This window comes from Rhinolophus sinicus, linkage group LG11 (genome assembly GCF_036562045.2).
Source record: "Rhinolophus sinicus isolate RSC01 linkage group LG11, ASM3656204v1, whole genome shotgun sequence".
Taxonomy (NCBI): domain Eukaryota; kingdom Metazoa; phylum Chordata; class Mammalia; order Chiroptera; family Rhinolophidae; genus Rhinolophus; species Rhinolophus sinicus.
In genome coordinates this window covers 50315628-50336316 of record NC_133760.1, presented here as the reverse complement: position 1 = coordinate 50336316, position 20689 = coordinate 50315628, and the positions used below count along the sequence as shown (strand labels likewise).

The 20689-nt window shown below is 44.4% G+C and overlaps 1 protein-coding gene across 4 annotated transcripts in view; it reads right to left on the bottom strand.

The window, feature by feature from the left end:
- The window catches only part of NCAPG2 (non-SMC condensin II complex subunit G2), a 51010-nt gene that overhangs the window by 18117 nt on the left and 12204 nt on the right, over positions 1-20689 (bottom strand). For 2 of the 4 annotated variants that reach the window (XM_074315026.1, XM_019742524.2), the window contains exons 8-22: positions 20585-20654; positions 18140-18226; positions 15779-15874; positions 15004-15129; positions 11754-11933; positions 10079-10231; positions 6974-7196; positions 6702-6799; positions 5294-5467; positions 3828-3898; positions 2635-2788; positions 2349-2522; positions 900-1016; positions 668-808; positions 161-260 (exon numbers count right to left, since the gene is read on the bottom strand). In XM_074315026.1, coding sequence (XP_074171127.1) covers positions 161-260; positions 668-808; positions 900-1016; positions 2349-2522; positions 2635-2788; positions 3828-3898; positions 5294-5467; positions 6702-6799; positions 6974-7196; positions 10079-10231; positions 11754-11933; positions 15004-15129; positions 15779-15874; positions 18140-18226; positions 20585-20654 — 1964 coding nt within the window. Of the gene's footprint in view, positions 1-160; positions 261-667; positions 809-899; positions 1017-2348; positions 2523-2634; positions 2789-3827; positions 3899-5293; positions 5468-6695; positions 6800-6973; positions 7197-10078; positions 10232-11753; positions 11934-15003; positions 15130-15778; positions 15875-18139; positions 18227-20584; positions 20655-20689 lie in introns of all 4 variants that reach the window. The other 2 variants (XM_074315025.1, XM_019742523.2) reach the window with 1 other exon arrangement.

Below are 20689 nucleotides of genomic sequence, written 5' to 3'. Positions count from 1 at the left end.
TTTGAACTTCTAGGCTGCATCAGCCTGTAAATTCCTTTTCTGGTGACGCTAGTTTGCATGACGTGTCTGTCACTTTAAAGCGAGAGTCCTGACCAGCACAGTGAGGGAGGAAGATGGACGGGTTTTGACTGTTAATTGTCCTTTAATGAATGACATATACCTGTGTTCATGATTCCAAGACTCCACTGCAGAAGCTGTATCTGAAATTTACAGTCACCAAGGCCAACCATAACGACGTCTTTGCACACAGTCAGGTAGGTCTGTAAGAGACAGATGTGCAGACATAACTCACCAACAAAGGGGACCAATCCAGCCTATAAAGCTTCTAACAGCTCAGACAAACCATCTTCACAAAAATGTTTTGTAAAGGAATTTCCATAAAGATACATTAAGACTCACTTTGTTTCCTTAAGAAATCTAGAAACACATTTTATGTAATTCCACAAACATTACTGAATACCTATTACATGCATTATGTAAAATTACAATAAAATTATGCAGAGTTTATGCTTTGTGAAAAAATACTCTAAATACTCAAATGCCATTGTAAGTTGTTAAGAATGGAAACACTACTGTCTAAGTTACAACTTTAAAATAGAAAATAAAATCTTGAAGCATGTCACAAACTCGGTAAGAAGAAAGGTTTCTGTGTCTTAAAAATTCTAACCTGAATGATTTGCTGATAAACAACCCTATGAAGCTTCAGATATTCTTCTTCTTGATCTTGAATATAAGATAAAACTTTGCTTTCTAACCAAAACCCAGTGTCTTCCAAAATGGACAGGTACATTTTTCCTTCGGTGCAGAACTGTCCAACAACAACAGAAAGATAAATCAGCAAGGGGCCTGGCTTTGGCGAAGCACTTCCTGCGCTGCCGACGGACCAGAGGCGGACCAACCTTGTGGTGCAGGTGGATGCCCAAGCGACAGTGTAGGCTGAAGGCCCGCAGGGCAGCTGCTTCACTGAAGTGGTGAGGCTGCCCACCTGGCAAGTGCAGCATTGATTCCAGATCCGCCTGGAAAGTAAAAAACCTGACACTCAGTGGCACTAGGAGGGAGACCCAGAAGTGCAGCAGAAGCGATTCCACAACATGGCAAAGCTTTCCCAGAAATACAGTCTTCCCTTCCCCTCGCTGCAGACTCTCCCTCCTGAGGGACCACAAGGAATTTTTAAGTTACTGCTTAAGGAGCACTGAGGCTCCAGCATGTTGAAGCCTTTGCCCCTTGGGGAAACTGACCTGCCCTCCGGGAGGGGCAAAGGCAGCCCTGTGAAGACAGACCAACAGAGAGAGTGACAGTGAGAGCGTGAGAGCGAGAGAGAGCGAGAGAGAGCGAGAGAGAGAGAGAGAGAGCGAGAGAGAGAGAGAGAGAGAGAGAGACAGAGAGAAAGAGGCAGTTCCTCCTGGGACAACTCACCTCAGGCAGGGTAGGGATCCAGCCTGACCAGACCCCTGAACACGCCCTAACAGGGGCCACGCCCCCGACCACACCCCCTAACCAGAGCCGCGCCCCACCCCACACCCCTCCAAACAGAAGAGGCGCCTGGTGTTTGGAAACACGTGGGAGAAGGTGTTTGGCTGTAATGAGGGGGAGGGGGTCCCCCAAGCATTTCATAAGTGACAATGCCAGTGGTACCCCTGCCGGGGGTACACACCTCCCACTTTTCCTAGAGCCCACCGGCAGCCCTACTTTGTACACCAGTGCAGCCAGTGCCCAGATTCCTCCATGGGCGAAGCTGCAGCGCTGCCCACTGGCCCAGGGACTGAGCCACTGGCCGGGCACAGCAGGTACTAGGCTCGCCCCTGCCCTGTCAGCCCCCTGCCCTGGACGGCGCGGTGCGTGGCCTCCTCCTCCTCCTTAGGCCCCGCTTCCCCAGCCGATGCCTGGTGCTGGCACATCGGAGGCTCTGCCCCTGGCACAGGCAAACTCAGGCAGCAAACAGGCTGCTCCAGGGCTGGCCTGGCAGGGATGGCCAGTGAGCCAGTGAGGGGAGGAGGAAATGGTGAATTCTAGGAAACACTCTCCCGAGGGTCCTAGAAAAGCCTGTGGAGGACTCTGAGACCCACATGGATGGACAGGAGCAGAGCAAGAGACCCTGGGGGACAAAAGTCTTCCGCAGACGGTGTGTCCTGAGAAACAGGGCTGTCCCATCTTGCCCCCTCCACCCCCAGAGTCGCATGTCCTGTCTGCAAATCGAGGGGGGGAGAGGTACTAGGTAACTCTCAACTCCTTTCCAGCTGGGAAAACTTTACACCACAAATACGAAAAACTGAGATCTTACTTGATCATTCCTATTACATGGACTCACTCAACTCTCATGGTGTCGGTTATCTGTGCTATAAAGTTACCTTTGATGTTTCAAGTGCTTTCAAAAGATGGTTCAGTTTCTTCTGGGGAGCAGAGAGCAGGCACTCCCGATTCTTTGGGTGTGTCAGCATGTACTCCAGGTAAACCACCGCCAACTCAGGCTTCACTGGGCGTGTATCATGGATTTGCACTTTCCGCTTAGATGCTGAGTTACTCTGAAAGAATGGAGAGCAACAAACTGACACAATGTTCCCAGGAAAGCATCTAATTTCTAACATGCAGTTCCCCTCATCCAGCACATTTTAAAGAAACCCTACACAGGCACACCTTTCTCTGGGGATGCTCTTCTGGCAGCCAGTCGCAGATTAGTTCCAGAACATGTCCCACATGTCCCCAGGAGCAGAGACAGTCTAACAAAGTGCAGTAGCTCCTGTCTGCTGCTCCTTCCTCTTGGTTTCTTAATGTGGAAATCACACCGCAGCTGAAAATGTCAAATGTATAGTCAGACCGAATATTTCAATAGCAATTTCCCCCTTTTCTAAAAGATGAGGAAAATAAAGTAGCTAAGAACTGTGGGTACATAGCCCTTCCTATCAGAGGAACTCTTGATCATGCTCCACTGCAGGAATAAATACACTGTTTCCCCACAGTTACTACATGGGACAAGTTCTAACACAAAACACTGAATTAGAAAGCAGCTTGGGAACACTAAAGTCCACACAGCTGATATAAGTATTAAGCTTTCAATGACACACTGCTCACAAAAAACTCCCAGCCTTTCGTTTCTGTGTCATCTCTGTCAGACTCCAAAGCAAAGATTTCTAATTTGCGGGTGATGATTTTTGTTTAGCATTAAACTATATTTTTTTTCATAATTAGGAATACAAATAAGTAATTTTTACTGTCAAATGAAAAATATAATGCAAGCCACAAACACAGGCCCCTTATGTCATTTTAAATTTTGTAGTGGCCACATTAAAAAAAAGGAAACAGGGAAAATTAATTTCAGTAACATATCTTAACTCAATCTATCCAGTCTCCTTTCAAGATGCAATCAGAAAAGAACTGACGAGATGCTGTACATTCTTCTTCTCACCCAGAGTGTGTGAGCCCATGTGAACTCAGCACTCACATCTCAAACCTGATGGCCACGCTGCCAGTGTCAGAGCCACGTGTGGCCAAAAGAACCACATGGATAGCAGCACAGCTCTAGGGACTCATGCTGCCAGGCTTGAAAATTACCCCCGACTTTAAGGCTGAGAGACGGCTCTGGTTCCACGCAGACTCTGGAGGTTTGCTTAGTGACTCCAGAGCCGCCTGGAAACTGCTTCTTGCTATTTTCCTGGCCACGTGAGAGGGAGGGAGGGACGGAGGGAGGAAAGGAGGTGGGGGAAGCAGCAGCTGGGAACTGAACGCTAACATGTGACAGTCTGCTGCATGCCAAATTAATAACGCAGCACGACCAATGCAGGACCCTCCCGCCCCCCACCCCGCACTGCTAGGCGGGGCCGAAGGAGGACCTGAACGTGGGCACGGCCGACGCTGGCATGAAGGACATCAGCATAAACAAAGGGATCTTGCAGCGATCATCCTAAACGCACAAAAAGGAAGACAAAACAAAAGGTATTTAAACACCGCACAGCTGTGAAAGCCTCCCCACACAACTTCCTAACCACCTATGTTCAAAGTTGCTCAGTAGGAACTAGAATAAGGAACCCTCTGCACAGTCAGTGAGAAAACCTACATCTATTGGGAAGCCTCGTGTCTGATGACTATTCTCAAAATTCCATGTGACACTTTAGTACTCTGTGTGAGGTATTACTTTGTGCAAATATTTATTAAGCACCTACTGTATACAAGGCACCAATCTAGATCCTGGGGCTACATCGGTCACCAGAATATACACGATTTCTCGCTGCCAAGGCTCGCTGCCACAACTTCTACAAGCTTTTCCGACTTGTAAAAACAACTGATGAAAGGAAAAAAAATGAACTATATACACTCGGTATCTGGAACATAAATCTCAAGAGAATGAAACTAGTCAGAGAAACGATTTTAAAGAAAACAGTCAAAATATCTTTAGGAAGACTGTTGGTGAAGTTTAAGGGGCAATGGCCAGGCCTCAGGTCGACCTGTGAAATTTAAGCCCAGTCAGGTTCCCTCCATAAGCTAACAGGATGGACAACAGAGCCAAGAATCCAGTCCCTGAACTTCAGTGTCTTCCTCTGCAAAACGGGCAAGGTCGTTGGAAGGAATGCGCGCGGCGAGCCACACAGACCCACACAGTGCCTGGAATGCTGTGGTGCCTAATAAATGATCGCTACACTACTGTTGTTTTTATTATAACAACAAAGCAAACAGTAGACTAGACTCTATCAAGGACACTTAATAAAAATATCCTTGGTTGGTTGGGAGAATGAGGGGTGGTGGATCCTAAAAAAAATTTTTCCTAAAAATATACAGGAGCAACGTCAAAACATGGTCTGTAATTACTCTGCATCAAGTCAGAGTGAAGCCACCGTTACCCTTTAGAGCAAGTATTTTCTTAATGTTCCAAAAGGAGACTGACAATTAGTCATCTAAATACTAGTCACACATGTGGTTCTCTCTGACCCGATAACAAAGACATAACTCAGCACTTCAGAAATATACCTGCTTGTAGTGGAGCGAATGCCTACAACTGCTCACAAAGCAGGGGCGACTGCAGCCTGATGTTCACAAACACCTCCTTCTCAATTCCCAGCAAATCAAACTGGATCCACCACAGAGAAAGCTGAGCGTTTGCCCTCCACATGTCTCTGGGTAGAAGCAGTAAGGCATGAAGTGGCCTCCGCCCTCAAGAAGAGCGGGAGGGAGACCAACTACCCTGCACGGGAGGAGCTGGCTGAGCCTTCTCCTTCCAGACGAGGCCCAGGGCCAGGCAGGTAGGCAGACGACGGCACCAGCATCTCTGCAATGCGCCTGCTCACATGCGTGCCCATCTTACCTGAAACACTTTCAGGTACTCGGGGAGCACAGAAGCAAACTTGTCGATGGTGTAGACTTTGGCCTCCTTGTTGTTCTCCATACTTCTGTGGATGCTTTTCCAAAGAATCACAATGATTTCTAATAAGCCTGCCATGGATGCAACATCGCTCACTGATAGGGTTTTGTCCAGAACCTAAGATACAAATAATTTTACTGTGAAAGAATCGAATCATTATAACTACTAAGATAACCGCACTATCTTTAAAAGCAGACCTCAGAATCCTAGACCTAACGCAGAAACGTAAAGACTATCAAGTGTATTTTCATGTCATAATATGACTCTTCTGTATTTGAGAACCTCTAAGAGGTAAATCTGTTGTTAAAAGCCGACGCAGGAAATAATACATTCTGAATTAACTCTATATCATTTCAAAAAACACTTTACATGAATTAAAATCCTCTAAAAATTAAAATGTATAAACTACTGTCTTTACCTAGGAACATAGAACACTAGAAAAAAGCATGCTTTTTCTTTAACCGTATCTTCTGATTTGTTAACAGATGTCACTTCTCATCATAAACCTCGGCGTGAACAGACTGAGGACAATAAAACCTAATTTACTTAAGTGTGATTACTACTAAAATTCAGTTACAAGCTCCGCCCCCATTCTACATGCTGGTGGGTACCACACAAGACTCTGGTGTGATGACTGCTGCCAATCGACCCATTCCACCATAGGCTTCCTTGGCTTGCTTTAAATTATATCCCATTTACGTTTTCCCGCTTATGCTGGCAGGGAACAATAGTCAGCGTTACATTCTGAATGTTCACCTTACACCACAATGAACCACAAAGGATATACAATTCTTTCAAAAACATTGTTTATGAACCTCCAAAATAATTAGTTGAAGTATCAATACTAAAGGAATAAATAAAAATCCCTAAGGCTGGGGAGGGGGAGAATTCCTCCCTTCCCTCCTTGAGTTCTTAAGGCTAGACTAATAATAAACTAACCTCAAACCAGATTAACAGGAGAAAAACCAATTTAATATGTGCGTATAAATGATGGTCTCTGAAATGATGAGCCAGCCAGCTTTTTATAACTGTTTAGACAAAGAAACAACCAACTTGTGAAGAACTGACAAGATAAAGGCTGTTACTTGGTGAGAAACATAAACAAAGGGAGGGCGTGGTTATCAGCAAAGGGGTGGTTGTTTATAAAGGCTTTTGGCCCTGGATTCTGAAACTCCAGGCACTGTGGGACATTTGGGGCGGCCTGCCCTGGGGTTTGACCCTAACTTGGTCTGGAAATGACACCGCTGACCTAAGGCCAGGGCTTTTTCTAAGCGTAAGGGAGGCGTGTCCCGCCAGGTCTGCATCAGGGCAGTGCCGTCCCGCCCACAGGGAGCGGCCCACTCACACTCACGTTCTCCTTCTCCCTGCCGTCGTCCTCCTCTCCGTACTCGCTGACGGCCTTCCGGACGCAGGCATTCAAGCAGTGGCGGATCACATGAATCAGCTTGGCTGGAATGTTTACGATAAGCAATGGTTAACTTACATGTTTCTTCAGCAAAGTTGCCTTCCTGGAAGGACAGTGATAACCCCAAGTAATTACAGTATTTTTACGAGAATCACTAAGAACTGCACTGCAGCACGGCAGGCGGTGGGCGGGCACACGGAGCGCCGGGGACCGCGTACCTATGTTGGTGCAGGCCGTGTGCTCGTGGGCATGCTGGTAGAACCTCCGGGCGGCTGCGTGGTTCATCTGCAGCAGCGTGACACAGCGCTCACACCACACCTCCTCCGGCTGGTTCACCGGCAGGAAGGAGTTAAAGATGAGGTTAACCAGACGCCGACACACAGGCCGGGAATCTGATTCCAGACGAACCAAGATGTGCTCCATGGGGCATATTTTCCAAAACTGTGTATAAAGCACGAATGCAGAAGGAAACCGTCAACTTTTCCTGCCATCTTGAAAACATTTTAGGCAGTTCCCAGAGCGTAATAAAAAAGAAACTATGTTTTATATTCAAGACGATTCAGTTCCAATAACTACACCAGAATCTGCAACACTTCTACCGAGAAATTAGAATAAATCCTATTTTAAAAAGCACTGATGTATAAGGTTCCTAAGTATAAGGCTGTTTGTTGGGGGATTAATTATAATTAATTAGCACCATGCTCGATGCATAGTAAACTCTCAGATAAAAGCTATGATGATCAGTTTAATCATTTTAAAATTTTCTAAAACACCATAGCTTTTGGCCCATTAATGTGAAAACTGACTTAAAAAAGTTACAACAGTTTTGACATAGAACACTACAGTAGGCCCTCCATTTCCTACCTTGCAGACACAGAGGCATCACTCAGGAAGCCCCAGGGCCACTGTGACCAGGAGTCCGCAGCGGCACCCCCTCACACGGCACCCCCTCACACAGCACGCCCTCCTGCCCTCTCGGCTGCCTTGCCTCGATGACCACACGGCCTTCTCTGGCCTGCCTCACTGCTGCCAGATAACTGCATCCATCACAAGTGTCCTACTGCCTTCTGCTCAAAAGCATCAAAATTGTCTACTGCCTACGGAAAAGGGCCAAACTTCTAAGCAAGAAGTTCAAGACAAGAGGAAAACATCACAGAATAACAGAAAGAAAATAGATTTTCATAGTGAAATGTTCCAATCCTGTCTCAGTCACTTATCAGTTTTCTCATCTGTGTAAAGGGGGCACCATCACTGACATAGCTTTTTCTCAAGGACCTGGCTCTAACGAGCAATCCCTTTCCAGTATTTTCAATTGGATCTTTCTTATTGGCAAGTATTTTCATGTCATTCCAAACTTTGAAAAAAAGAGCCACACGCAACTCGATCTGAGTTTCCTGCCTCCCTCAGGCCCCACCTCTGCTCCTGTATCCCTTTTATTACCTATCATGTATCAGTCATCCTGTCAGGACCCTTTGAGAATAAAATGTGGCTCTGGCCCCTCTGAGCTTAGTCCTACCATGGCTTACACAGAAATAAAAAGACAGGATAACTCATTCCCTCTAAGGCTGGATGCAGGAGACCAACGACAGTGCTAACATCTCATGAGCACCGCGAGCACCACCGGCGTCTGACAGCAGCATGCTGCCCCGCCATTCCCACCCGGTGGGCCATCAGCCACCCCACATCCTGTTGTCTGCCTCTCCATATGGCCACCAAACTCTCACCTTGATTTTCAAAGATTCAGTGTGTGCCCCAAACAAACCTGTGCAGAGACCTCACCGTTAAACCACTCTGCCTTGCCAGTGCAGAGCTAAGGATTACGATAAAAGGAACATTTCACTGAAACATCAAACCCAAACTCCACAGGCACTTCTGTCCCTGTCTTCTCTCTCTCTCCCATTCTCTTGGGCCGACCCAGTAACAAACCCAAAACAAATGCTCTCTCCATTTCCTCACCAGCCATCACCTCAATGATCCTTTGCAAACAGATTTACAGTTCAAACACAAAACTAAGCCAAAAATTTCCCTTTCAGATTCAGAACTACAGTTTTAATAAGCTGTTATAACAAATTCAATTAAAATTGCAAATGGCTTTTTTGTTGAAATTGACAGCCTGATTCTAAACTTTACATGGAAATGCAAAGGACCTAAGCCAGTCAAAAAATACTGAAAGAAGAACCAGGCTGGAGGACTCACACGATCACACTGCCCGGAAAGCTGCCGCTATTTGGGCAGGGTGGGCCTGGTCGAGGGGAGGACAACAGATGAATGGGACAGAGCAAGTCCAGAAACAGACCACACAGTCTAGTGATCTTCGACCAAACTGCCAAGGCAGTGAGACTGCGGATGACACAGGTATTCATACTACGTAGATCACACAAAATACTTTTTATTTTTTTAACACACACAAAAAAATTCAGTTTGAAATTCAAAAAGTATAAAACAATACCTATCCTACGCAGTGATGAGGCCTCCCCAGAACCCCATGCCAGACATCCAATCCCCGTACACTCAGGCAGCTGTTACTAATCTCTTGCTTCTTTCCAGGGATATTTTATGCGTATCTGAGAAAATACATATCGTTATGCCCCATTATAAGTGGGTGGCACACTACACACGACCACATGTGTTGTCATGCTTCTGTCTCAGCAGTATTTCCACGTAAGCCCCTTCCTTTTCCAGTCACAGCCTTCTTTCATTGCACAAATGCACCACAGGTCTGTGCAGCTGACACTACACTGATGGCACATCAGCCTGTTCCCAAATCCTGTGCTGCGACGAAACTGCACTTTAAAGTAAATTTCAGAGAACTGCTGAGTGGAGGAAGACAACCCACAAATAATCATATGAAATAATAATGAAGTTAAGAATGTTATAACTAACATTTAGCCAAAAGCTGAAGAGAACTAGAGTTAAAGTAAAACAATGCCATGTACATTATAATAAAACAGGTATCTCCTGGCTTCCTTCTTTAAAATGCGGGGGAAAGGGGAAATATCATATTCAACATTTTTCTACGTAATATTTAAGTGCTTACTATGTACCAAGCATTTATATATTTCAACAAAAACTTCCATGTATATGATAAAAATTTAAGGTAGGTGCTGCTTACATTGTCTTTCAAAAAGAAAACACACATTCATGATATTTCTAGAAACTTCAATGAAAATCACAAAACAAAATTTTACGACAGTAACAATTGGTAAACTATACTGGACATCCAGTTAGTTTAAATGTGATTACTAAAACTCTTGCTTTGTCTTTTTGTTGATGAAAACTTATTTATTTTATGTCTTAAATAAGAAAAATCCTCTGTACCTTACCTTAGCAGCTCTCACAGCTTTAACCTTAAGCAGCATGTCCACAAAAGCCACTCTCACTTTCTCGGAATTATCATGGAGACTGTATCTTACTGCTGGCAAAAGCTGTTCTAATAACGGGTGGCTTAATTTGTTATCCAAAATTATCGGCAGACACTACAAGAAAGGAGAAAGATAACAGTTTAAAATTAGAACATAAAAGAAGTTCAGGTAAGAAAATATTCAGTTCCATTTTTATGAGAACTGCTAGTGAAATAAACATAACTGCAGAAAATAACACTTTTCTCAGTTTCATGCAAAAAGCTTTGAATGAACCTTTAATGAATTAGTAGTTTCAATGACTGATAATCAATTTATCCACTGTTTTATTCAAATAAGAGTAGAGCAGTTCTAAAAATGATGTCTCAATACTTTCTCTTAGTAAGTTTTAGGGGTTTTAGGGTAGAAAAGAAACACAGAACAGCCGGTGGGGTAGGCTCCAAAGCCAAGGTCCCAAAACCCTTTTACACACTTGTTCTCTGTACCTCCTGACTCGATTCCGCATGGAAACCAGAAGGCACAGGGCCCCCAAGTCTCTCCGATGTGCACCCCAGATGGATGGGGGAGCAACTTGCCATGAAACAAGCTCGGCCCAGGCTCCAAATTGTAGGAAGTTCTGATGCACTCTACCATCACTGCTTTCCAGTTATTAGGAAAACGGATTTTTTTTTAGGACCTTATATTTTAAAAATCATACTTAAATATTTACAGATGAGTTGTTGAAATGTCTGGAATTTGCTTCAAAGTAATCACGGGAGACAATGGGTAGGGCTACAGATGAAACTGTGTGACACTGGGTGAAGGGAGAGAGGGTGTTTTTGTAGGTTCTTATTAAAAGCACATAGAGTAGGGCCAGCCCGGTGACTTAGACAGCTGGAGCGCCATGCTCCTAACGCCGAAGGTCACCGGTTCAATTCCCACATGGACCAGTGAGCTGCGCCCTCTACAGCTAAGACTGTGAACAATGGCTCTCCCTGGAGCTGGGCTGCTGGTGTGAGTGGCCAGCAGCCACCGTGAGCTGCTGTGCTTCCATGGGCTGCTGTGTGCTGCCATAGGCTACCTAGTGCTGCTATGAGCGGCCGGTGGCCAGCTTGAGTGGCCAGCAGCCAGCGTGAGTGGCCAGCAGCCGGCGAGAGCTGCCATGAGCTGCTGTGAGCAGCCGAATGACGACTGGCGACCGACTGCCTCAGCCGGGGGAGCGCAGGCTCGTAACACCAGCATGGGCCAGGGAGCTGTGTCCTACACAACTAGACTGAGAAACAACAGCTTGAACTGGAGGAGGGAGGTGGGGGGGGTGAGAGGAGAGGCAGAAGAAAGGGGAGGAAAAAAAAAACACAGAGTATACCAGAAAAGTCAATGTTAAATGTGCAATAATTTAAAAAAAAAATTTTAAGTACATACAGCTCCTAGTCTAAAGTTCTGTGCCCTCCCACAGACAAAACACTATTTCCAGTAGACATTTTTTATGGACAACACTTTTAATTTGGTTTACAAAACCTTACTTTGGATATACAACAAAAGTGTCAATAGTGCTTTATCTATGTAAAATTATGGGTGATTTTTAAGTTTTTCTTCCTCTGCATTTTCTAACTATTATTCTACAGTAACAAAATACTGCTCATGTAATTTCACATCTTACCTTAAAGACCGAGCAGCGCACATCAGCCGAGCTTGTGTCAAACGCCAGCTCCCCAGTGACTTTCTTGAGGAGATCAATGAGAATGGTCGCAGGCATCATTTCCCAGTACTTGGAAGTTATTTTGCAAACACCAAGTATCCCTGTAGAACGGACCATCGGATAAGGGTCTTCTAAAAGGCTCTATAAGTAGGAGGGGAAAAGGCTTCAAAACCTTCAATCAGCTCCCTTTTATCAAGATCTGCTTTACATATCAGCACTTTGGACATTCACAACTGAACAGACACTTCAAGTTATAGAAACACTGGTCATGCACAGCCTCATGATCTTAGGTCATTATCATTCCCAGCTGAGTATTTCAGGAGGACAATCCAGATACATGCGGTGGCCTATCTGCCAATCCCACCCAGAGGACGCTGCAGACAGACGGCAGGCCCTCCAGCACCGGCTACACCAGTCAGTGGGCTGTGCAGAGACACTGTCTTGAATTCCCAAAGTTCTGAAATGCACTAGGGCCAGAATAAAGATTCTACTTGTGATGACTTAATTCAGACAACCGTCGTCAGTGGTTGGGTAGTAAAACAAAAGGAAACAAGATGCTGTATTCTCCTGAGGGAAGAACACAACAGCACCACAGATACTCAAACACAACAAACAAAACCGCACAAAAATGAGACTCTCCTCACCTGTCCATTTAACTACCAATTTAGAGGAAAATACAAAGGGCAGAGGGACACATTCATGATGCTGCAGGTTCTGTAAAACCCAGACTGTAGGAAACAAAAGAATAACTTGGCTTCTTCAACAACAAAAATAGCAAGAAAAAAAGAGAGGGCGGAGACACTGCTGGGGAGGGAACTGATAGTCCTAGAGACGTAAACAACACACCGGCCAATCATAACATACGGCTCTCATTTACAGAGTCACACAAAACTGGAAAAAGTGTCATTGAAATGTCACTGAAAAACAATGACTGGATTTTGATGACACTAAGGAATCATTATTTGTCTTCTTTTAGTTGTGACAACAGTAATGCTTATGCTAAAAAAAAAAAAAAAAAGTCCCTATCTTTCAGCAATACCTACTAAACTGTTCTGAGCTGATCTGCTTCAAAACGAGGGAAGAAGAAATGGATTAGGCCTGGCCCCTAACTACTGAGACTGTTATGGGTACACAGGGTTCAAACACTAGGCTCTCTAGTTACTACACGTGTGAAAGTTTCTATCATAGAACTTTAAAATCAAAATAATTCTTACTCCATAATTAGAAAAAAGGGGGGCAAGGCTTCAAGTTAGGGCGAATAAGCACTTCCTTCCTCTCTCTTCTCTAAATTCTCACCAATATGACAAATAAGATAATAGGGATAGCGAAACCAGGAATAAAAAGACTGCAGGATTTCTGTGAGAAAGAAAATGAAAAGGACAGATTCATTGAGACAGAAAGGAGCAGCAAAGGTCACTCCATAGGAGTGACCTGGACACTCCTATGTCCCACCTGCACAGAGCTCAGGCCACCCCAAACCCTGGGTCAGGACTACAGGTGATATAACGGCTGCAAACAACTCTACGGACACAGGTGGGCGGTCTGGAGTAAGCATTTGCCCCCAGAATGAATAAGCTGCTGGAAAGAGTTCTCAAAATAGGCATCGGGGGGTGCGGCAAAGAAGAGCCAGCAATAACCCCAAACCTCCACACAGGGAAAAAGAGGAGATGGTGCCACCAGGAGGAGAGGCTCCGCCCACCTGGCAACTGTGAGGTCACCAGCGGCCTCCTCACTCACAGAACCTAAGGGGAATCCCACCTGCCGACAAGCTCTGTCCACTACTCACAGCACGACCGCTTCCCATGCTAGACGAAGCCAGCAGAAGACCCAACTCTGCACGGCCAGACAAGAGTCCGTGCTAATGACCCAACCAAGCCACCCTCATCCACAATAAGAATGAAAAGTGAACATGACAGGCCACTTGAGAAAAAACAAAAGCAAGAGAAACAGATGCAAAAAACAAAACAAAAAAAGAGAACTTTAGGAATTGAGGTCCTGTCTTTAGAATTCACAGGCTTCATAGCTTTTGTTTTGTATGAATTACTTTCAATATTCTTCTTCAAAAATGTGTTCTGGATAATCACCTTGTAACCACACAGACTCACATGACTTCAGGCTCACATCTGTGTTTCCAACGAATCACACTGTCACCAGATAGTCACTAAAAGTGACGGCACCTCACTTGTCATGCTTTTTCTACAAGAACCTCTGTGAGTCTCGACAACTACAGACACTCATGGGAGCCTCATGCTCTTATCTTCAAAGTCTCCACATTACTCAAGTTTGAGAAATGCTAACAGAGCCAAAAGCAGAAGAGAGCAGTTGAGGCACAGGGAGGACAGGGAGCAATCACTGCCCTATTTGTTGGATTGGCTCCTTCACGGGGCCTCATAAAAGACTCAGTCCTTTATACTATCATTTCAACTCTCTGCACGTCCAAGGTGTTTCATCCTCAGTCAGAAAACAAAGAGAAGGAAGGGTTTTAGGAGAGCCATGGTACCACCACTATCATGGCGTTTTTGCTATCACTACCTACAATTGTATTCCAGTAACGAGGAGGACAAACAGTACTCTTTAGCTTGTGTTAGGAAACGCGGCAAAGGGAACGTGGAGGAATAAGCAGAGGGTATCACTTTAGCAAGAGTAAGAGGATCGCAGTACCCCTGGCAAATAAATGTCGCATCTAGTGTTCTAACGTCTCACCTGAAAATTCAGGCATCTGAGAAAAACAATTGCTACAGGTGTTATTTGGAGTGGAGGCCTGCCATAAAACACAGCCAGTCCTCCAGTTTGGTCACTCATCCCACCCACACCTTTTCGGGAGGCAGTGTCAGCATCCCCAACTCACGGAAAAAGATAGAGAAAAGTGAATTCCCAGAGCGACACAGCTGTCAAGTGAGAGGTGGAACCAAGCCTGGGCATCATAACCTCTCCGCTGGGGAGACAAGAATACACCTAAAACATTTAAAACCGTATCAAGTAATGAATGAGATGTTCCAAAGGAGATGAAGAGGACGAGAAAAGACCCTTCGGTCCACAGCACTGCGGAAGGCCCCAGGGAGAGAAGGAATTCCCTTGAAGAATGTCAAGTTCTGGAAAGCTTGCCATGTTGGGGGGGCAGGGCACAGGCAGATACAGGGGACAGCCAGGACACACGCCAGGCCTGGGCAGAGCTGAAGCCGTAAAGAGCTCGACCACAGGAAATACGTACATACAGTTCTTCAAACTGCCTCTGAATTTCACTGTCCATTTCAATAGCGTTCAAGTGTGGATCCCTGACGGGAAACGCCTCAACAAACAACAGTGCAGCATTTGACCGGACTTCAGAGTTTCTGGCCTGGAATAATGAAAATAGAGTGTCTCAGGATCCAAAGAGATGACATTCCAGGGCTTCAGTGCAGAGTTCCTAGAGTATAGCTCCTAGGATCTCAACAAAGACTTATTTACGGATTAAAGACAATCGTAACATTTATGCTGACCACACTGTGAGACCTGCCCTAACTTAAGCCTCTCAGTTCGGTGCCAACAGATCCAAAAGATGTTTCCTTGCGTCAAAACCCGCCTTGTGTCATGAAGACACAGTGACCATTATACCCCAGTCCCGACACCAGGTACCTGTGTTGAAAACCACTCGTGTTCATTTGAACGCTCACTGCTGTCATCCTGGCTCCGTCACCAGCAGAGGGCCTGAGGCCCCAGGAGGGCCCAGCCAGCTCTGCAGAACCCCCCACACCTGTTGGCTTAGTTAGCGTGACGACTCCCCTTCCAACTGTGTAGTCAGCACTAAACCAGCTCAGATCCCCAGTTTAAAATATACTTGAGTAATGCTTCTAACGAGAGAATAAAATAATCCTCCCAAAATTTCACAAAGTTCCCAGCCAGCAGTCCTGTTTTTACTGTCTTATTACAATTTTGAATTACAATGTGCTGAACTCAAAAGCATCACCAGTACATTCTAAGTACGACAGACGGTTTAACATGTACACCTTTAGTCCTCTCCAAAGGATGGGCTTGTATAATCTGTAAAGCATCTCTTCTACTCCCTGCCGAACTCTCTTTTGACAGTGGAAATAACTCAGCACCTAAGAGCCAAAAAAAGAGAGCAAAGGTAATGTTTTAGAAAAGCATCTGAGAGCCTACTTGAAAAAAACCCACAGGGAGAGCAGGTTCTCTCCACCTTAACAGGCACTGGTGCTTCAATCGGGACAATTCTTTCCCAGGAGAACTACAGTGGGTAGGTGTGTTGACAGCACTGAATGTGGTTAGTCACGTGAAAGAAAGCATGAAAAAATACAGAGCAGTGACCTTGGGCTCTAAAAAGGTTTGTGCTGTAGCTCCTGCTGTCCTACCACCAGCCACATGACCCATGACCTCCAGGGGAAATGGGAAAGGAGTCCAGCTAAGTGGTTTCTATAAGCCATTCAGGTTCTCAAATGCCGGTGATGAGTCTGGTCCTAAGAGCCTGTAACGGACCATCCAGAACAGACAGACCGAGCGCAAAAGGACTGTTGCTGCCGAGTGATCCCTCACTGCACGAGCTTCATTTAGACACAAAGTGCCTACAAAACGTCCCAGCCAGAATCTTCCTGCAACTCTTCATAGACTTGTGTCCCCAGCAACAACCAATTTTGCCTTACTTCCTTATTTAGCAAGCAACTCCAGGAGCTAAACTTATTAGTGAAAAATGGGGAAAAAAATTAAACAGGTTATAAAACAACTTACCTACTTTAAATGAACTAGAATCAACTGTACCCTAAAAGAACTACAATCTGGGGATTATTTTTTTGATTGTTAATTCTTTATTTAGGAATTTTGATTGATTTTGGTAACTGATAATAGTCCACAGTTTGTTTTTGTGTACAAATTTATCAAGTTTTGATGTCAAGGTATACTTGCTTCATAGAAAGATTTTTAAACAGCTTTATTAAGATAATTCACATCCCATAAAAGTCACTCTTATAAAGTGTATATAATTCAGTAGGTTTTAGTAGATTCACAGAGTTGTGCAACCATTACTATTACCTAATTTTAGAAGATTTCCATCAACAATATGGGGATTTTTACTTTCAAATGACTTCTGAAGCATTTCCTGAAGCTTCTTTCAACATAACAATTAATTTACCATATAAATATGATTGATGTTTATCCAAAAAAGGATTTGAGGCAGAAGCTATAATATGTCGCTCTGAGCAGTGATAAAAATTACTTAAGAGTTCAGGAGTACATTTCATTTGAAAAGTGAAAGCCAATATTCTTCCTTTTAATTCTCTCTGTGCATTTTCCCACAAATTTACCAAACAGTGACTTCTATACTTATACTATCTTAATTGCTCACACTACCACAGCAGAAAAATCAGATACAAAACAAGTATCTAGTCACTTGTACCAAGAGTGAAGCAACTATGTCACAAACCTATAGTTTAACATGATGCTGTTCTTTACAACTAACTAGAATAAGAAACAGCAAACCCGGCATGTGAGATAAATGCCCCAACAGACTAGGACTTCAGGAATCCACACTGGGCCTGGGACTCGGGGGAGGGAGTGTAGTTATCTCTGGGCTCTTCATCGTTGGGTAGCTCAAACTAAATCATTGATAACATAAAGAAACGTTTTCTTATCCAGTCAAGCTTCATTGGAATATTTACATTCTACAAATAACTGTAATTTCACTACTCAAAAAAGTAAAGAGGGAGCCTTTATCCTACTTAGCTTCTTGACACATTGTTGCCAAAACTGACAGCAAGCGAACAAGGCATCACCCAGATGGTCTCTGGACACTGACAGAGGGGACCTTCCAGCTCCTCCTGCCAGGATCATTATGTTTGTTTATCAGACACCTATCAGTGTGATGATAGCACTAGTAACAAAACCTTATTCAGTCAGGCCATTTACAATATGAGGATAAAATTCGTATCTAAATTCTGAGGTTACCTTTTAAAAACAAAATCTTAGAGAAACTAAGGAAACATTACTCTACTTGGTTTGCAGAATACCAAAATGGAAATTTACCGTATGAACGTAAATAATAAAAATAATCTCAAATATCATTTTTCTTGAAAAAAGTGGTAGTAGCGGTTAGAAAGTGATGACTGGACATTCTTATGTCAAAGAATTTAAGTAAAGTGGTTAAAATAAAGTTCTAATGTCTTAACAGTATACCTTCCTTTCCTAGTTAAAATTCTGGTGGCAGGACAGAACTGCCAGACACCAAATATCGAGATTCTGAGAATCCCTATAACTGGCGCCATGAAAGCTTTACTGAATTTTTAAAGTTAACAAAAACATTATCCACAAGCCAAAGATGAGACATGGTTTTCAGGGCGCATGGTGAAGGCCACACTCACCTCTCGCACTTTGGGGTGCACTGGGGACCTCCGCGGCAGGTGAATCCCGTGGTGCATAAAGTCCTGGATGCAGTCATTCTCGATTGCCTGGAACAAGAAGCAGAGACCAGTGCTTGGTGTGCGCGTCCCGACAGATGGCGGGTCAGCAGTCTGAGGACAGGAGCCTGATCTGTTCATCTTCTACCATATTTCACGAGGGAGACACCTGGATCCTTTCATCATTGCTCTGCTAGTGTGAGTGGGCACCTGAGCTTTCCTTTCATTTGCACATACCAGAGAACACTCAGCTTCTTCTATCTTATTTGATGAGAGAGCAACGTGTGCTAACTGGCAGAGGCTGGGGCAAGCCAGACAGGGCTCAGAGCTCGTAGGAAGCTGGGAGGCCGGTCTGAGTCGTCATCACCTCCGAAGGCTGGGTCTCCCCAGAACTGACCTGACACTGAACCACCTCGCAGGTGGGGGACAGAGTCCAAATCAACTGGCAGGAAATCTGTCATGGCCCCCACTGGGAGGGGTGGGGTTTGGGAAGCTGGTCCTCAGGCCAGGAGCAGCCCAAACCCCAGCGGGTAGTATGGCCTGCTGTCCTGCACTTGGCACCACACCCACATGCCACGATTTGCTTTCCTTTTGGGAAGGACGTAGGGAGAGCACTCCCTAATATCAACCTCTTCTCCCTGCTGTGCTGTTACTCCCTCACCACCTGTGGAGGACAACAGCCATGGCTCTGGTCAGGAAGCATGAGATTCGCGGCACTACCTGCGAAGTCCTTGTGCCACAAACACTCCAGCTTTAGGGCCACCCACCAGAATATGGACATTCCACAGGACAACTGACCAGTGTCTTCAACACCAGCAGCATAGATTTTTAAAACATGGGGGTGGGGGGACGCGGATGCTCTAAGAGTTTCAAACGGCAAACAGGCAAATGCCATTGGGAGACTTGCTGGATCCTGATTAAAAAAAAACCCCGTAAGGACATTTTTGAAACAAAGCTGAGAAATTTCAATATGGCTTAATTATTTTTAAAAATGCCCAGGAATTGCTAATTGTGTTACACACGTCTGGCATTGTAGCCGTGTTTCTGACATGCACACTGACGCACATAGAGATGAGATGGCACATCTGGAATTTGCTTGAAAAACTTGGAGAAAGAGGGAGAAGGGGGGAAACTGAGAAGTATAACTGCTACTACTAACTTGGCACACATGTAGTCAGATAATTAAGTTTTTAATTATAAGCTCCTACTTTTCTAACCACTATTGGAGGAAAGGGGGACAAATATTCCTTCCTGTGAACAAGTTTCACACAGTAAGAAAACAATGCAAACACATGCATAAGGTTGTCCTGGTTTGCCCGCCCCCCACCCCCAAATTATAGTGTAAAACTATTCTAGAAGTTGTCAGCAGGGGAGTAAGGCATAATCTTTTGTTCTCTAGAAGTAGAGGTCAGTGAGGACGCCGGTCATATAAAGCAAGCTTACGCTTGGCAGGACAGCAGAGTGGACAGAAATAAACTCCAAACATCAGGTAACCTCCCCGTCTGCCTGCAAACCTCCTCCCTCCCATACACACCAGTTCAGGGCATGCTCCCCACTCAGGAAAGACCCCTTTTGACTTAAAAATAAAAATTTTACTCTCAGCTGGAAAGAAAACACATTTGAGAACCTGGTATGAGAAAAAACATAAGGGATATCAGACAAAGACACTTCCTTTTGATTTTCTTCCAAAAGGGCCTTGAATATTTAATTGTGATTGTGAGTTACGTAGCCATATCGTCATAATATCGGAATTACACAGTCACTGAAGGTTAGCCACATTCAAAACAGCTGTCTTTAAATCTTAAGAAAAATGCAACTAAAAGAAGTGGCTTGAAGTTCCAAGCAGCTCTGTCCAACAGAAACAGGAGGTGAGCCACAAACACAATTTTAAGTTCTCTAATGGCCACATTAAAAACAGGGGAAAAAAAGGCAAAGTTATTTTAATAATATACTTTGTTTAGCCCAATATATCCAAAACAGTATCATTTCAACATGCAATTGATATTTTTAAAAAATACTTATGAGTTATTTTATATTCTTTCCCCATACTAGGTCTTCAAAATCTGGTATGCTATTTACATTTACAGCACATCTCAATTCAGACTGACCACATTTCAAAGGCCCGTTAGCCACTCATGGCTGGACAGACAGGTCCAGAGCTACCAAAGTGACAGGTACGAAATCTCACGTTGACTCTGACTGCACCTCTCAGTGAGTGACAGAAACTTGGGGCTGTGATCAAGTTCCAAAATGAGTGTGAATGAGAGCGAAGACTGTGTCACATAGAGTCTCAGGATTTGGCTTGATTTTGACAGAAGACATCAACATAAGTTTTACGTTACCCTGCTATGACTACTTATTTAGTAACGAGAATATAATAAGTGTTAGCATTTAATAAAATGAAAATACCTCCAAGATTTTCCCTGAAGCCTTTCTCCAAGCTCTGAAATAAATTTCTGCAATGTGTACCACCAAAGATCTATTTAAAAAAATTTTTTAAATGTTAATACACAT